The sequence below is a fragment of the Momordica charantia genome, assembly GCF_013281855.1.
Source record: "Momordica charantia cultivar OHB3-1 chromosome 1 unlocalized genomic scaffold, Mcharantia_2.0 BLBB01000001.1, whole genome shotgun sequence".
Lineage (NCBI taxonomy): Eukaryota > Viridiplantae > Streptophyta > Magnoliopsida > Cucurbitales > Cucurbitaceae > Momordica > Momordica charantia.
Window position 1 is genome coordinate 12,763,326 of NW_028275157.1, and position 17,552 is coordinate 12,780,877.

At 39.3% G+C, this 17,552-nt stretch overlaps 1 protein-coding gene across 3 annotated transcripts; it reads left to right on the forward strand.

The window, feature by feature from the left end:
- Positions 1–5,999: 5,999 nt before the first annotated feature.
- Positions 6,000–17,108, forward strand: LOC111023173 (ankyrin repeat family protein / regulator of chromosome condensation (RCC1) family protein). Of its 3 annotated transcripts, none has more exons than XM_022300546.2 (11): positions 6,000–6,157; positions 7,491–8,189; positions 11,185–11,362; positions 11,440–11,668; positions 11,945–12,084; positions 12,286–12,575; positions 12,735–12,947; positions 13,035–13,526; positions 14,519–15,181; positions 15,916–16,455; positions 16,559–17,108. In XM_022300546.2, exons 2-11 carry the CDS (start codon positions 7,914–7,916, stop codon positions 16,784–16,786), a joined length of 3,249 nt encoding a protein of 1,082 aa, XP_022156238.1. In that variant the 5' UTR covers positions 6,000–6,157; positions 7,491–7,913; the 3' UTR covers positions 16,787–17,108. The 3 variants fall into 3 exon arrangements, with proteins under 3 accessions (XP_022156238.1, XP_022156239.1, XP_022156240.1); XM_022300547.2 differs by having other exon boundaries at positions 6,138–6,278; XM_022300548.2 differs by lacking the exon at positions 6,000–6,157 and adding an exon at positions 6,194–6,357.
- Positions 17,109–17,552: the final 444 nt, after the last annotated feature.

The following is a 17,552-nucleotide window of genomic DNA, read 5'->3' on the forward strand; positions in this document are numbered from 1 at the left end:
GAGAGCCACTCGGGATACGAAATTTCTCTTATGTATTCAGCTTTCAAAAGTTTGTTAACTTCCTCAACAATTACATCACTCCTCTCCTTGTTTATAGGTCTTCTCTTTTGTTTCACAGGTCGGAATGATGGATCTATGCTGAGGCGATGCGTCATAATTCGCGGGTCAATGCCAGGCATGTCCTCATGGGACCACGCAAAGACGTCCGAGTTGGATCTGAGGAAGTGGATTAGCTCCTCTCTGTCGGTGGCCCCCAGCTTGGTTCCTATGCTTACCTGCTTCTCGGGACTAAGCAGAGGAACAAGCTCGAGCTCCTCAGTGGGTGCGGCAAACTCCTTCCTCGGCAGGTCGGCCTCGAACTCGAGCGTCCCATCCCTGAGAGTTTTGAGGGCGCAGACCGATGAGCCTTTGAGTGCGGCGGCATAGCACTCCCTCGAAGCGGTCTGTTCTCCTTGGACCGTGCCCACGCCATTTGGGGTGGAATACTTCAAAATTTGATGAAGTGTTGAGGGAATGGCCCGAAATGAGTGGATGATGGGTCTCCCAAAGATGGCGTTATAGGCCGATCTACCGTCAACTACCACGAACTCGGCCATTTGAGTGACCCGAGTTTGGTCCTGCCCCATTTGAGTGACCCTCTGGGATGACCGATTCTCCAGAGAACCCAACCAGCGGAGTCGGGCTTCTCTTCAATTGCGACCTCGTCCAGCCCAAAGCGAGGTAGGTCGGTAAGGACAGGATGTTAGCGGATGCGCCCCCGTCTACCAGCACTCTCCTGACCACCACATGATCAATCAAGGGAGCAATCACAAGGGCATCATTGTGGGGCAGGTGGACCTCCTCCAAGTCTGCACCGTCGAAGGTGATTGGGCAGGTCGGCCCCTGCTCTCTGATGATGCACACCTCGCGCCTGGCTGCACGGGCTAATCCTTTCTTTTATGTCCGGATTGACCCCCGCTTGGCCCTCCAAAAATGGTATTGATGACCGCAGGTCGGTCGGTGCGCCGGGGTGGCGTCCTTGAACGCTTTCGTTCTTCCTTTTTCTCTGCTGAGCTGGTCCTGGGCTTTCCCACAAACTTCTTGAAGTAGCCGTCTTGAATTAGATCCTCAATTTGGCGCTTCAATTCCCAGCAGTCCGACGTGTTGTGGCCGTGCTCCCGATGGAAGCGGCAATACTTGTCCTTGCTGCGCCTCTCTGGGGCTCCCCGAAGTTTCTCCGGACGCTTGAGTAGTTTTTCCATTCCAGAATTCTCGATGTTCGTTAGGATCTCGGAAATTGGAATCGTGGTTGGGGTGAAGCGCTCGTAAGGTCGGCTCCTGGTAGGTCCGTTCTCCGCCCTTCGATACTCAGCTCGGCCGCTGGAGAAGGATCCCTTGTCCTTGGACTTGGGATCTGCCCTTTCATCTTTCCCACTTCTGCCCCGGCCGATCTTTTGTTCAGGTCGGCCGGTTTTGGTTCGGAGGAGCTCCTGTCCATCGATGACTTTCTTCGCCTTCTGGAGCACCTCGGCGAAGGTGGCCGGGGCCTCTTCTCCAAGTTTCACCGTGAGGGCTTCGTCGGCTAGACCGGTGAGGAAATAGCACATGGCCGAGTCATCGGAGCAGTGTGCAACCTTCAACTGCTCCTCCTGGAATCTGGTGACATACTCCCGCAGCATCTCACCCTCCTTCTGCCTGATGGTGGCGAGATGGGTCGCTGTCTTTTTGTCATAGTGCCGAGAAGAGAACTGGGCGAGGAACTCCCTTCTCAGCTGAGAGTAGGTTGAGATCGACCTGGCTGGCAGTCTCCGGTACCACAATCGCGCGCTGCCAGTAAGCGCGATCTGAAAGGCGCGACATTTGATTGCGTCTGATGCCGCTTGGAAGTCCATGAGGCCTTCAAAGACTTCAACATAGTCCTTGGGATCCTTCGTCCCGTCATAAGGCTTCACGGTAGGAGCTTTGAACTTCGGAGGGATTGGTGCTTCCAAAACGTCCGAGGTGAAAGGCGATTCTCCCAAGTCGCCATCGTTCAGTGAATCGTCTTTCTGCTCACATTTGGCCTTTAAGGCCTCCACCTGAGCATCGAGCTCCCCCCTCAGCTGGTCGAACTCCTCCCTTGTGATTATCCCCGCGGGATTGTGAGAGGATTCAGCCTGCTGGTTGGAGTTCCTGTGGGAGCGGGATGGTGACTGCCCTTTTCGGAGAGACGAGCCTCTCTTTCTGTTGAGATGCTCACGGAGGTCTCCCCTCTGGCGAGTGTACCCCTCACTCTCGTTGTCTTTGGGACGTTCTTCCTCGGCTGGGCCGAGGTGGGAACCCCTTTGCTCGCGTACGTCCATGCGCGTCACTCGATTTTCAGATTGGGACCCTGCGCCTGCAGCCAGCACCATTTCGTTATACATTGCCTCCATGGAGCGCATTTGTGTGCGCATTGCCTCCATCTCTCTCTGGAGCGCATCAAAGTTCTCGCTTGTTGGAGCCGGGGCTGGACCCCGAGCGCCCTTCTTAGAGGTCCCACCTCGGCCACGGGTGGCCTTGGACGTCCTCGGGTGCGCAGGCGGTAGGGCAGGCGCGGTGATCCGTGCCGACCTGCGGAGGGGTTCCGTTGCTAGGCCGTCGTGACCTTGCCCCTCTACCGCCGCTGCTCCGACCTCCCTTTGGTGGGCATCGCTGGCAGCTAGAGTCCTTCGATCTGTCGTATTAGTCGAATTCGCTGGTTGAACCATGTTCGCTCGCGTGTTGGTTTAAAGGAATTGGGATGACTTAGATTGTCAGTCGTTCCCACAGACGGCGCCAAATGTTTATGCAGAGATGTGCACAACAGTGTGTTCCTGATTGTAGCTCGAACTCGACCTCCGGACCGACCTGAACACTTGGGCGGACCTGCACAAAAAGGTGAGCACTCCGACGATCAAGTCAGTATAGGTCGGATTCCAAGTTTAGTTCGGAGCCAGAAATCATCGTACCTGATCGGGGAGTGAGGTCCTCTACTTATGGGTGGCGGTCCCGCTAATCTAGCGGCTGTTACATTCGGTAATCTCGGGGCCGTCGGTTACACCCGGTAATCTCGGGACCGACGGTTACGCCCGATAATCACGCCGCAGACAGTTGCTCATCTCGGTCCCTACCGAGCTCCCCGGTAGGTCAGACCTGGGCCAGGCTCACCTCGGCCTTCATACTTAGCATTTGTCGGCGTTGGTGGCGGCCATCTCGGCTATCCGAGCTGGGCATGACTCATGAGCCATCTTGGAGCGTCAATGGGGGTCCTCCACGTGTCCAGGGTATTCCCCTCCCCAAACACAATACTTTTCAATTGCACTTCTCCCCTAAAATAAAAAAAGACTCAAATGTTATATTACACGTCACATTTACGTGCATCTATATTTAATTATATTCTACAAAAATTTACACCTGATAAAATATAATTTTTCGCATATTTAGATTTCTAAGCTTTAATAATTATTTGTTTTGGTTCCTAAGATTTCAAAATTTTTTGTTTTTGTTAAAACTCTAAAATGTTATATTTTAGTTTTTTTTTCCTTTCTTTCTAGACAGGGTTCTATTTTATTACTTAAAACTCTACCTTAACGAAAATTTGTTTGCGTAAACGTCTAATTTACATGTACTTATCCATATAAATATTTGTGGATAAGGTAAATAATGAAAAATATGTTATTAAGTCAATCCAAGCATTATTTGATAGATATAACATTTATTATGGTTGAATCTTTCAGCATGTAATTGTTGAATTTGAAAAATATATATGTGATTACAAAATCAACAAAAAAAATTAAAAAAATTATTACATCATAGTTTTTTGAAGTTTATAAACTAAAATGAAACCAAGTATAAAACTGCACATGATTTCAACCAATAAATTAGGTTTAAATAGTATTTTGGTCATTATATATTTTTTGCTTTGATTTATGTTGATATTTATACTTTCAGCTTTTGTTTATTTTAGTCATTCTATTTTTCAATGTTTGTTTTGGTCATTTACTTAAAAAGTAGTCGTTTTATTTTCTCTTTGTAAAAATTTAACACATTTTATTCACAATAAAAATCATTTAATATATATCTATGACGAAATGAGATAAAAAAATAAAAATGAAATAACCAAGATAATCATTTTTAAAAAATACAAAGATCAACGTATACGTTTTAAAAGTAGACAATTCAATTGAACAAAATTGGGAAGTATATGAAAAAAACGAATATTTTAAAAGATAAATGACAAAAAATGAATAAAAAATACAAAAATACAAAAATGAAGGATGAAATAAAACACGTGATGTGCATGTGAAGCGTACCTGTCAAATGGCCTTTATTCCCATTATTACGTTTCGTTTTCAACTTCCATGTGGAAATAAAGGGTTGGTTGATTGAACATTAATTAGTTATTTTTTTTAATTTTGTATTTTTTATATTATCATTTTCTTATTTCATGATAGCTTACCGAATCAGCAAAAAGTTGGTCAACTTTTTCCAATATATTTCTTTTTTATTGAAAATACATTTTTAATTCAACCTTTATTCTTCATAATATTAAATAGCTTATTAATATAGAGTCGATGATGCAAAGTTAATGACATTTGGAATAATATATTATTGAGTACAATTATTTTGTTTTATTCAAGACTCTTGTATTTCTCAAAGTTTTGACTGCAATTTTAAGAATTTTATTATTTTAAAAAATGAAGGGTTGAAGATTATTTGGATAATTTTAAAAGTGATCAACCATCGATCTTTTAAAAAGGTTGTCTTGGGTGAAAAAGTCAATTAACTTTTTTTCTATATCCAATTAACTCATATTTAATGAACTATTTTTGATAAGATCAATATTAGAAAATGCTTGTGAATATTTTTAATTTCTCTAAAATCAAAATCAAACTTTTTAGAGTGAAGGTTTTTTATATGGTTATTTGTAATTATTTGATTAAATCATAAGTTAATTTATATCAATGTATATACTAAATGATTATATTTTATGTGTTAAATACGTAAAGAATATAAATATATATTTTTAAGCTTGTTCGAGTTTTGTATGGTGTGAAAGTTTTTGCCACTGCTACATGACTTTTTTTTTTTTTTTTTTTAAGTTTGATCCCTACATGTTTATTATTAAGGTTTTGATGGTTGTGAGTTGTGGGGGCATATAAGTAATATTTGAAGTAATAACTTTACTTTTAATTTAAGGAAAATAAAAAAATAATGGAAAAATGTGATTGCTTGCATCCACACACTCTTCTTATTGGTCCAATATTTGATTGAAAATGAAAAACAAAAGGAAAAAAGAAAAAGAAAAAAGAGTGCATAAATGTGAAAGTCAAGAATCAGATGCCCTTTTAAAATAAAATACCAATGGGTTTTGCTAAAAAATAAATAAATAAATAAAAAAGAAAAAAAAAACAATGGGTGAAATGGTAATTACATCCCACAATCTAGGTTTACATGGTACTTACAACCCACATTGTCCAACAAATTTTCTAGGCCCATAATTGGCAACTTATATTTTTGTCCTAATTTGTATCCTTTCATTTAATTTTAATTTCATTGAAAAAAAAACTTGTGCGTGGGGTTTTTTTAGGAAAATTAGAAGTGGAGTGTAAAATGATTTTAATTATAAATGAGCTATGCTCAACGATAATTGACATATACCTTAAACTAAGAGGTTGTGAGTTCGAATCCCCTTTCGGGAAGAAGTCCCACTCGACCAGGTCTCGGCACTGAGACCTTCTCGATACCGAGCAATTCTCGATTTTCCGATCGAGAACTATAACGATCCATCCGATCGTTACACAGTTACACCCGAATACAGATACGAAATGTGCAGATTGAACCATTCCACCCTGCTCTAAAATATTTAAATACATCTAGGGAAATCTTGAAAATATTTAGGCAAAACCTGTGATGGTGAGGTGGCAGGCTGTGGAGAGTCCACGTGTCAGGAGGATGAACGTGGAGAGCTGGAGAGCACGTGACAACTCAAACTCTGACGACACCAACCAATCTCATACCGAAAAGTCAATTTCCGAAATCTTCAGGGGCATTTTCGTTAAACACCTCGAATTTCCCAAACCGCCCCTTACCAGTCGAAGAAGAAACCGAGCTTCACCTTCTGTAACTCTCTCTCTCTCTGCCTCTCTCTCCTCAGTGTGCGAGCTTTTGATTCGAGGTATATTCTTTGGTCCGATTCCCTTCACCTCCTACAGATTTTTCACAGCTTTATATTCAATTTGAAGCTTCTTTCTTCCTTCTATGCTGGAATCTTTCCAAGTTTTCGAGCTCAGGCCGAGGTGATTCTGGTCTTCTCTGTTCTTCTCGGCCGCCCTTCATTTGTTTCATTTGAGTACTTGCTGCTCATAATTGGATCATGTAATTCGATTGTTTTTCTGAGTTTCTGTTCCTTGTTAGCTAGTTTGTGGTAGCAATTTTGCGGGTGGGATTTTGGAATGGGGATTTTGTCTGTTTCTAGGATTTCAACCTGTTTTCGAGGAGCATTTTGGTGCTTGGCGTGAAATTTGATGAAGTGGTGATGTTATTTATGAGCTTATTTTGGAGAAAGTTGGCATTTTCTTTCGTGGGTTCGATTTTTTTAATGGGGGAATTCTATTTTTACTCCACGGGGGCTTCCATTTTAAGGCGATCCATTTCTGTGATTGTTTGACAACTGTTGTTGATGATTAAATAGTTTGCATTTTATGTGGTTGATGATTAAATTATACGAATGCTTGCAAATAAGCGTCTGTTTTGACGCATACATGTCTACTGGAGGACTCTGGATGTGACTCTCTTCTCTTCTTCTTCATCGCTTCATGTAATTTACGGAGTATTCCTTTTTTTTTTTTTTTTTTTTCTAATTTTTGTTTTGAAGAAGAAACAAGATAATGAATGTCAGTAGAACTTACGACTTTGAGTATATGCGTTTTATTGATTATTTCCCATTCTTAGCTTAGCAATGGACATGTAATCTGCTTGCTCCCTGATTCATAATTTTTCTCTGTATATGTGTTCTATATCGATTGCCTCTTGATACGGATTTTATTATTTCTTAAGGAAACAGAAAAAAGAAGAAAATGTCTCGTGTGATGTTTTCTTCATTTCTACTTTTTCTTTACCCAATGATTTATTGATAATCGAAGAAGTACCATACCGTGCAGTCTTTACTGAGTCTGTTGATGATAGGCGCGAACTGCCTTTATGAGACAGATAGCATGTTCTAAGAATGCCTCTTATATAACTGTGTACAAGTGTCCCATGCCAAGATATAATTGATATTCACAGTATGGTTATTTTATTTTTGTTAAGAAAATGGTTATTTTATTTCCTTACCCAAGCTGCAAATGGTTGTGCCACTTTTTTCTCTTAGCATATCATGTTTCTTTGTGTGTTAACCATCACTAGTCACCGTTGATTTTGTTCCTCTAATTTTTTTTTTCTTCCTTTATTTTATTTCATATTCATTTTTTAAAAAGTTAACCTTTCTAATGGACAACATTGAAATGCAGGGTTCTGCTTCACCTGTTTGCACGTTGATTCTTCTTATCATCCATAATGATTGGTGTTCTAAGTGGCTGCTACATTGTGTGTTCTCAATGATTATGGAGATGTTCAGGGAATGATGTTCTTTTAATCCATTGAAGGAATGTGCTGCTACCCTGTAGTTTGATTTTAGTTTGGGACATTTAGTATAGCATGGACTAAGATGAAAGGGCATATTTTCATGTAAAAGAGGAGTTGGTTGGCTTGGACTTTCTTCTTACCAGACTTCTGTTGATTGACGTCTTGACTTTATTGGCTCATGAGTCATGATAACATATTCTTAAGTAGCTGTTTTCATGGTTACTGTTCCGAGAATTAAGGAATATTTATGTATTGTTCTTCTCAAATTTAATCGTAGGAAGTGAAATAGAATACTGCACATCTAGAAAATGGATGTGCTAGTTTCACCAAAAGGACAGAAGCAAACTCTACAGACCTCGTTCCGCAAGTCTTCTTCAATGAGTTCCCAGAAAGATCTGTGGCTTGTTGTTCGTGAAGGGTCCTTCACAGATGTGGATTCAGCATTGGCACTGCTGAAGAGGAATGGGGGAAACATCGATGCAAGAAACCCATTTGGTCTCACGCCTCTTCATATCGCAATCTGGAGAAATCATATTCCCATTGTAAGGCGGCTTCTTGCAGCTGGTGCTGATCCGGATGCTAGGGTATGTTGGTTATGTTCTTTATCTCACATTTGGGCATGGAATTTGGCCAAAAAAGGAAGAAGAGATGGATAATAGGGAATTTAACAAACTAAAGAAAGTCGAGGAACCAGTTAATTAATTGGTGCTTTCTTATCATGAATGTACATTTGCTCCCTGTCTCGTATTAAAGTAATGGGAAAAAAATCAATTTATGCCCTTAAACTATGCCGGTTGAATCAATTAAAACCCTAAACTAATGATTGAATCATGATTTTTGTTTGAAAATCGTTAATAAACAATTTTCACACATGGATAGACTTCTTTAAATGCAAAATTAATGAAATATTATATGGAAATATTGTAATCAAGTGGGTTGTAGTGGCTTTGATCAAAAGAAAAATAAGGAAGAAAAATGGAGGAAGAAGAGAAGATGAAAAATTGACCATATTGATGAAATAACTCTCTCTCACTTAATTCTAGCATTTTTCTCTAATATTTCGTTAATCTTGCATTTAAAGAAGTCTACACAGTGTGAAAATTGTCTATGAACTATTTATTAATGATTTTCAAATAGAAACCACAACAGAGAGTGTAAATTTATTCACTTATGAAAGTTACTTTCAGGGTTGTAATTGATACAATTGTTACTTAGGATTTTAATTGATCCAACTTGTATAGTTTACCGGTATAAATTTATTTTTTTTACCTAGAGTAATTCTTGTCAGAATTTGTCTAAAAAGGGGGAAAAGTGAACTTGTGTTGTTTAGTTTTGTCTTTTGGATTGAACTTTACTCTTCGAAACCATTAACACATCTAACTCTTAATTAGTGAAATATATAAATTCTTTTCTTGAAAATTTTAGGACGTGCTTTAATTTTTTTTTTTAACCTCCATTCTATATGATATGCATGCATGTATTGTGGTAGCTAGGTGGATTAGCTGCTTATATGGCCAGTAACGGTAAGTAGGGATATGATAGAGGAGTTGCTCAGTAACCCTCCTTTTCATTATAGGGATTGGGCCTTTGACCGGTGACATTCTTTGCTATCTGATAGAATTTATGGCATGAAGGAAATATGAGAAATTTTAAAGACGTTGAGAGGTCTTGGAGAGGTTTGAAGCAAGGTTTATTTCAATGGCTTGCTTTGGATGTTCTTGTCAGAAGATTTTGTAATGACCCTTTATTTGTTTGATTCTCGAAACCGGAACAACTTCTTATTATTATTTTTTTACTTTGCTCCTTGTTTGGGTCGTCTTTTCTACTAGCCTCCTTTTAATTCTTTCTTTTGTTCGAGTGAATGCTTGTATCTTATCCCTCGCAAAAATTCTTGCGCTACTTCTTTCTATCAAGGACGGGCGAGTACCCTTGAAAGGGCTTTGTAAAGGATATTAGAGAGTGTGTCCTTAGGGCACTTTAACAAGATCAGATATTGTCATGCAAGTTCCCTTAGGGTGCTCCTTCAACCATAGTAGCATATTTGGTATGAGCCTATCGTTGGGTTTTTTTGATAAACATCAGGTCCTCATAATTTTCCTTGTCTTGGTTGGTGATAGTTTATCACGTTTCAAGTTCCAATAGTCTTTGCCCAAGAAGATGAACCAATCTTGTTTGATGGATGCAAGAATTGGTTCAATGTCATTTCACCTTTCTTTTTGTATCCATATCATATATTTGATAGTGGGCTGTTCCACGTGGTTGAGAGAGGTCTTCAGAGGTGGTTTGGAAGCTTCTCTTTTATTCCTCTCTTGAACTTACCGTAAAACTTTTTGGGAAGGTTTTTCTAGGTTCCTGTAATCATGTTAGCCCCTCCAAATTGTGTTGTGTTATGTTTGATGAGATCTCAATTCACACTCATCCCTCTGGAAGAAAGTTCGATTATGTTTTGCAGCATACTTGACTTGAGAGAAAGGGGCGTTTTAGTGGGAGGAGAAGGCATGAGAGGATCTTTGGTTTGATGATTACTTCACCTTTTCCTTTGGTCCTACGGCTGTAAGTTAGCCTTTTTTCTTCCTCTCTCTCTCTCTCTCTCTTTTTTTTTTTTCTGCTTTTTCTTTTTTGGTTGTCAACAACTGAAGTTTCTTTTTTCAAAGTTCTACTCATTTTTGTTGCCCTGTTTTTTTTTTTGTTGTAAATTTTGCGTCCTTTCTCTTCTTGCCTTTATTTTTATATAAGGCGGGAGTAATTATAGAATGAGAGTGAAAGGGAACACCAAGGACACCATTGAGATTTAACTAAATCTGAACTTCTTCCATATCCTAGATTCAAACCCCCTGATGTTCCTATCTATCCAAAGTCCCTGCGGCAATGCCTGCAGTACTTCACATTTTATTAAAGCCAATTGGAATTTTCTGTAAGACTACAACATGTTTTGCGGCGGCAATGAGGAGAAATCAAAGTATATTTTTAATGTTCTTAACATTTTGAGTTAGCATCAGCCCTAAGGATGAACCCTTCCTAAGACAGCTCTTTTCTTTTCTTTTCTTTTATTATTTATTATTTTTTAAATGGATTTTACCAGGGAGGATCACTGGGAATTTGGCTATTAGGAATCTTGCTGTCCTGGCGAGTGGTTATAATCTTGTGTGTGGTTCCTTTGTCAGTTGAAGATTTAAACCCCAACTTATACCAAGTTGTTGCCTAAGAAGAAGCACAGAATCATATGCTCAAATATCTTTTGCCCGCTCGTGTGTAGTTTGAATTCAGTGGAATAGAAAGGTTTTTTTTAAGGATATAGGTTGGAATTTGTTGAGGTGTGAGATAGTATATATCTCTTTGAGTTTTCCAACACCGAAATAGTTTGACATTATCCTGTTGCATTTTTTATTAATTGGTTGGAGAGTCGTTTTACGGTTCATAAGTTGGGTATGGTCTACTGCTTTCACTTTCTTTGCATTTTTTCTCTCACTATATTGTTATTTCTTGTGGAAGTATTTTTGAAGCTCACCTCTTTTGATTTTCCTTATTTTAATTTCGCAATTTCATTAGTTGACAGATGACATCGATAATTTGTTTCAGGATGGTGAATCTGGATGGAGCAGTCTTCACAGAGCTCTACATTTTGGTCATCTTGCAGTGGCGAGTATCCTTCTCCAGTGTGGTGCCTCTATTACGTTGGAGGACTCCAAGTGCAGAACACCAGTTGACCTCCTCTCTGGACCTGTATTGCAGGTTGTGGGAGGTGAACCTAGCTCAGGTACCTTTTCTGCCTTCTATGATATGTACTTGATAACACTGATCGTTAGACTCATCACATTCATTTTCATTTCTCAGTTGCCACAGAGTTGTTTAGCTGGGGTAGTGGCACAAACTACCAACTTGGAACTGGCAATGAGCACATCCAAAAGCTTCCATGTAAAATAGATTCTCTTCATGGTTCTTTTATCAAGTTGGTTTCTGCGTCGAAGTTTCATAGTGTAGCTGTGAGTGCTCGTGGAGAAGTTTATACCTGGGGATTTGGAAGGGGAGGCCGGCTTGGGCACCCAGACTTTGATATTCACAGGTTTGAGTTCTCCTTTAACACATACCTGTGATTCAATCATTCAGTTACATTTGTATGCTTGTGTTAAATTGTATAATATAAAGTGGTCAGCAGTGGATTCTTTTTCCATTGACAGTTCAATGATCCTGGACTTAAAGAGACTATGGCAGTCAATCCCACTTTAAATGGGAGATGCTGATGTGCTTTTGTCATTGTTACAATTGGCTAAATGTTCTTTTCCAGCCTTAATTTTTCCCTCATATTTTCATTAGATACATTTGACTTCATTCATAACAGTGGTCAAGCCGCAGTTATCACCCCCCGCCAGGTGATTTGTGGATTGGGTTCCCGCCGTGTGAGAGCAATTGCTGCTGCCAAACATCACACGGTTATTGCCACTGAGGGTGGTGAAGTATTCACCTGGGGATCTAATAGAGGTATTATATTCTGGATGCTGTGGAGCCAATACATATACAAAGTTATAAGGCAATTATATGTTAAAAATATTGGATGGTGACCAGAGCTAATTATTCATTGAGGTCTATGAAGCAAAAGAAACATTGGAGCACATTGCTTTTAGCTTTCCGTGTCCATTTTACTATTAAATAGGAACTGAGAGTTTCCTTATTATGATGTAGAGGGTCAGCTTGGTTACGCTTCTGTTGATACCCAACCCACACCTCACAGAGTTAGTTCTCTGAGGTCTAGAATTATTGACGTTGCTGCAGCAAACAAACACACTGCTGTGGTCTCTGAGTCTGGTGAAGTTTTTACGTGGGGCTCCAATAGGGAAGGCCAACTCGGTTATGGCACCTCCAACTCAGCTTCTAATTACACTCCTAGAGTGGTTGAATACTTGAAGGGGAAGGTCTTCGTACGAGTTGCTGCAGCCAAATTTCACACAATATGTTTAGGGGTTGATGGAGAGGTAATTTTTTAGTATTGTTGAGCTTGTAATTTTTGATACTAAATAATTTTAATTAGAGACCCAGCCAATTATGCTATGTTATAATGTCATTTTGTGACAGTAGATAAATTATATATATATTTTAGCTCTAGTTAGAGAGAGAAGTCTACATTGTTGCAGGTTTACACTTGGGGCCATAGGCTTGTTACTCCTAGGCGTGTTGTAATTGCCAGAAATCTGAAGAAAAGTGGGAACACCCCATTAAAGTTTCATAGAGGGAAACGGCTTCATGTGGTTAACATTGCTGCCGGGATGGTTCATAGCATGGCTCTCACTGATGATGGTGCAGTATTCTACTGGGTTTCCTCAGATGCTGATCTTAGATGCCAACAGGTTTAATCTCTTGGTTTCATTTATTTTCTTGCAAACAATTTGTTAGTTACTTATTAAGGTGTAACCTCTGTTTTCTATTTCATGTAGTTATATTCACTTTGTGGAAGAGATGTTGTCAGCATTTCGGCAGGAAAGTACTGGATTGCTGCAGTTACATCTATCGGTGACGTATTCATGTGGGATGCAAAGAATGGCAAGGATAAGCTCCCTGTTGCAACACGTTTGTATGGGATAAAGAGGGCTACATCGGTGTCAGTTGGTGAAACACATTTATTGATTGTTGGTTCTGTATTTCATCCTGTATATCTTTACAATGTGAACAATATTTCAAAGAGCCACATCTTCAATGGCATGAATGAACTAGATGAGCTTAATGAAGATTTGATATTTAATGATATTGACTCTACTACTGAGTCGTCTACCTCCCCGAAGGTTGCTACTGAACTGCGTTGTGTACCTAGCCTAAAAAGTCTATGTGAAAAAGTTGCTGCAGAGTGTTTAGTGGAACCACGAAATGCTATCCAACTACTTGAAATTGCAGACTCACTCGAGGCTGATCATTTAAGAAAGCACTGTGAGGTATGCAATATGAAAATTATTGGATATTGAAAATTATTTTTATTTGGAACACGTGTGCTTCACTTCTAGATGATATGAAAACAATTAGTTATTGAAAAAGTATATTTATTTGAAATACTTCTGCTTCACTTCTAGATGGCTGCTTCATGAATCTTAGTTTGATTAAAATTTTGGGGACGTGATTGATGATACCATGTGTTATCTCAAATATACTCTTCTTTACTCATATATAGAGCTCCCCCTCAACACATGCCTCCATCCCTCAACCCCCACATGTATACACACACACATATATCTTTTCCCACCACCCTACTCCAATATGAAAACAATTGGATATTGAAAACTTAGTTTTATTTGGAATACTTCTGCTTCACTTTAGATGGCTGGTTCATAAACCTTCGTTTGATCACGATTTCGGGGACATGATATCAGTGTTATCTCAAACACACGCTTTTGTACCTCTTTCTGCCAGTTAGAGAGTTGCATGTGGTATTCTTATTCACTACAAAGTTTTGTTCTAAAAGAACACACATATTTCGTGGTCATTTGATTTAGTAATAGTTTAATAGTAATTCTGGTTGTCTTGTTCATTTCAAAATCCATATATTGTCTTTTCCACAGTATCATCTTAAGGTTACTTTGGGACGTTTTGATTGTTGCTGAAGGCGCTCTGTGTTTATCAATTGACTATTGTGTATACAGCTATCCTATGCTTTTATATGGATTGGATAGTATATTGGTATTCTAGACAAGTTGTCGTCTGGGCTACATGGTTGTGACTTGTGAGCACAACTTGTTGGATATAGCTCAATCACTTTATTTGGATGTATTGCTAACTTTAATACTATTGCTTATTTTTCATTGGTTTTATTTTTTATTGTCCAGTTTGAGTAGCAAAATGTGACAAACTTTTAATTTGGGTTACATTCCTGATTCCTGTTGATGTAGTCTTTGGTATGGCGACTAATATTTCATTTGCCACACGATTTCAGGAGATAGCTATTCGGAACCTTGATTATATTTTAACAGTGGCATCACAAGCTATTGCGAATGCTTCACCAGATATTATGGCTAAGCTTGAGAAGTTGTTGGACTTAAGGTCATGTGAGCCATGGAGCTACCGTCGACTCCCTACCCCAACCGCTACTTTGCCTGTCATTATTAACAGTGAAGAGGAGGATAGTGAAACTGAGATTTTAAGGTCTCGTGATAATCATATGATGAATAGCATGAAAAATGAAATGGAGCAAAGATCAGACTCTTTTTTCCACAAAGATAACCAGAATGAAGCCATCTCCAAACAAATTCGTGCTTTACGGAAAAAGTTGCAGCAAATAGAAATGCTTGAATTGAAACAGTCGTGTGGATATCTCCTCGACGAACAGCAAATTGCAAAGCTCCAAACAAAGGCTGCCCTTGAAAGTTCACTTCTGGAACTTGGTATTCCAGTGGATACCCTGCAGGCTAAACCATCTTTAGTATCTTCAGATGAAAAAGGAACTAAGAACACTGTGCTACCCAAAAAACATAGGAGGAGGAGCAAATGCAAATTAGAACCTTTGGAAACTTCGGCTGGTATTACCAAATCTGATGTAGAACCGGATCGTATGGAAGAGTTCCATGATGTTGAAATTCCTTCAGTTGCCAAGAATAAGGTTAGGCTTGAATTTTTCTTTGTTTTTCTTTTTGGAGGATTGAATTTCTGCTGCAGAGTTGTCTTTAAGAATTTTGCTGCATGGACTGATCCCCACGTTTTCTTTGTTAGCAATTCAAGGTCGTGTACTGCTTCTGTTTTCAATTACAATTTTCTGATTTTTGTTTAGGAACTATGTTTAAGAACTGTTATGGGACGGATGACTTGTGAAGGTCGTTGTAAAGGTTGATGTAAGAAAGAATTACTTCAATGGTTTTTAAATAGGCCATCTGAGAGAATTAAATAATGAAAACAACTACAAGTAACTTTTTGAAAACAATTACTAGAATGTCTTAACTGATCTTTTGTTCCAAAAAAACAGGGAACACATCTTGTAAACTACTCCCAAACAACCATTTAATTGTTATATGGTGCTTGGGAAGCTTTTATTTGTCCTTAGTTTATGAGTCTTTTGTATGTTTCTTTTCGTATTTTGATTCTTTCGCTCCTTTTAGAATCTTTGAATATTTCTGATTTTTTTTATTTATCAATGAAAATCTCGTTTCTTGTTAAAAAAAAAACCATTTAATTCAATGTTGACCTATTTTTGAATGTGGTCTTCCATTCCTCTTTACCTGGTGTAACGTTGTTGAGTCTTACCTTGTTCCCTTTCGGATTTCCACTGCATTGTGTTTACTTGATTACGACTTTCATTGTTTTCTGTTTTAGTTAAAGTTGATTGATTATGTTTGACAGGGGGACAACACCATTTTTGAAGAAACAATCAACAATAGTACTCTTGAGTCGTCCACTTGTATTTCAAAGAAAATAGATTCAAGCTTGTTAAAAGATACAGACTTGAAGAATAAAAATTCATCTCCAACAGCTACGAAGAAGAAGAAGAATAAGAAGGGTGGGCTTTCACTGTTCTTGAGTGGTGCTCTTGATGATACACCCAAAGATGTACCTGCACCATCACCAGCGGCTAAAATAGAAGGTCCTGCCTGGGGTGGGGCAAAGGTTGCCAAAGGATCCACAACACTACGGGAAATTCAGGACGAGCAGCGTAAAACCTTGGGCAGGAAAATGAATGAGAGTAAGGATCAGGCTGATCTTGTTGATTGTAGAAGTGAGGGGAAAATCCGATTAGTGTCATTTTTGTCTTCCAAGCCAATACCTGTAGTCCCAACTCAAACTTTTCAAGTTTCTGATGGGGAAAGAAACACGCCTCCTTGGACTGCATCTGGAACTCCGCCCCCTTCTCGGCCATCTCTTAGGGACATCCAGATGCAGCAGGTATGCCAAATTTTCACCTCTCTGCTCAAATGGATTGGTCCAAAACCAAGGCAATTTTTTATTCATGCTTGAAACTAATACTGCGATTTATTTTTCTTCACAGAAAGGAAAACAACAGGTACTATCAAACAGTCCAAAGATGAGAACAGCTGGCTTTTCTATTGCTTCTGGTCAGGGCTCTCCATCAGATTCCAGCGGCGGAGTAAATCGTTGGTTCAAACCAGAAGTTGACACACCATCTTCAATTCGTTCAATTCAAATAGAGGAGAAGGCCATAAAGGACCTGAAGCGTTTCTACAGCAATGTTAAGATTGTGAAGAACCCATCTTGAAATTGCTATTTAGATTGGGTTAGTCAGGTAGCAATTTAGGTTCTTGGTTCTCCCTTTCAATTCACTGCTGTAAATGTAACTGTACAAATGAGCTCACTGTACATCCTTAGTCCTAACTCAACTCCCTTTGATTCTAAAGTAGTTGACAATGTGGATCCTTGTCCTGATGGCGTAATTTGCAGTCATCATGGAGTCGCCCCATGAATTTGGATTCAGTCAATTGAAATAAAAGGGGGAAACAGAAACAGTATTCATGGGATTCATTTTGTTCTTTAACTAAAAAAGAATAATGGGAAGGAATACTGTAGCATACTTTGTATTATTATCATTTTTTTTTTCTGTTCTCAATTATTCCTTCAGCCATTTAGAACATTTTGTATGAAATTGTGAGCTCCTTGGGATCTTTATCATCTTCTGGTTGTAAATCATCGTCCGTCCAAACAACAGGTATCTATTATTACTCTGCTTGAGGGATTCTGTAGCATCCTCTCTCTCTCTCTGTTTGGCTTGGGGAAATATGATGAAAACTATCTGATTCTGAACTGAATCTTTTTAGCTGCTTGTAATTAATCATGAACCCATGTTTGTTGATGCCTTTTCACAGGGGAGCCTATCGTAGATGCATGTCCACGGAGACTCAGACCCGTGTGGGTGGATCCCACATGAGAACTGCATTTGTGACCATCGATCTTCCAACGGGCGATGGTTATTTGTCGGATCAAACAGATGACAAGACAGGTGAGTGGTCAAAAGTGATAGCTTGATT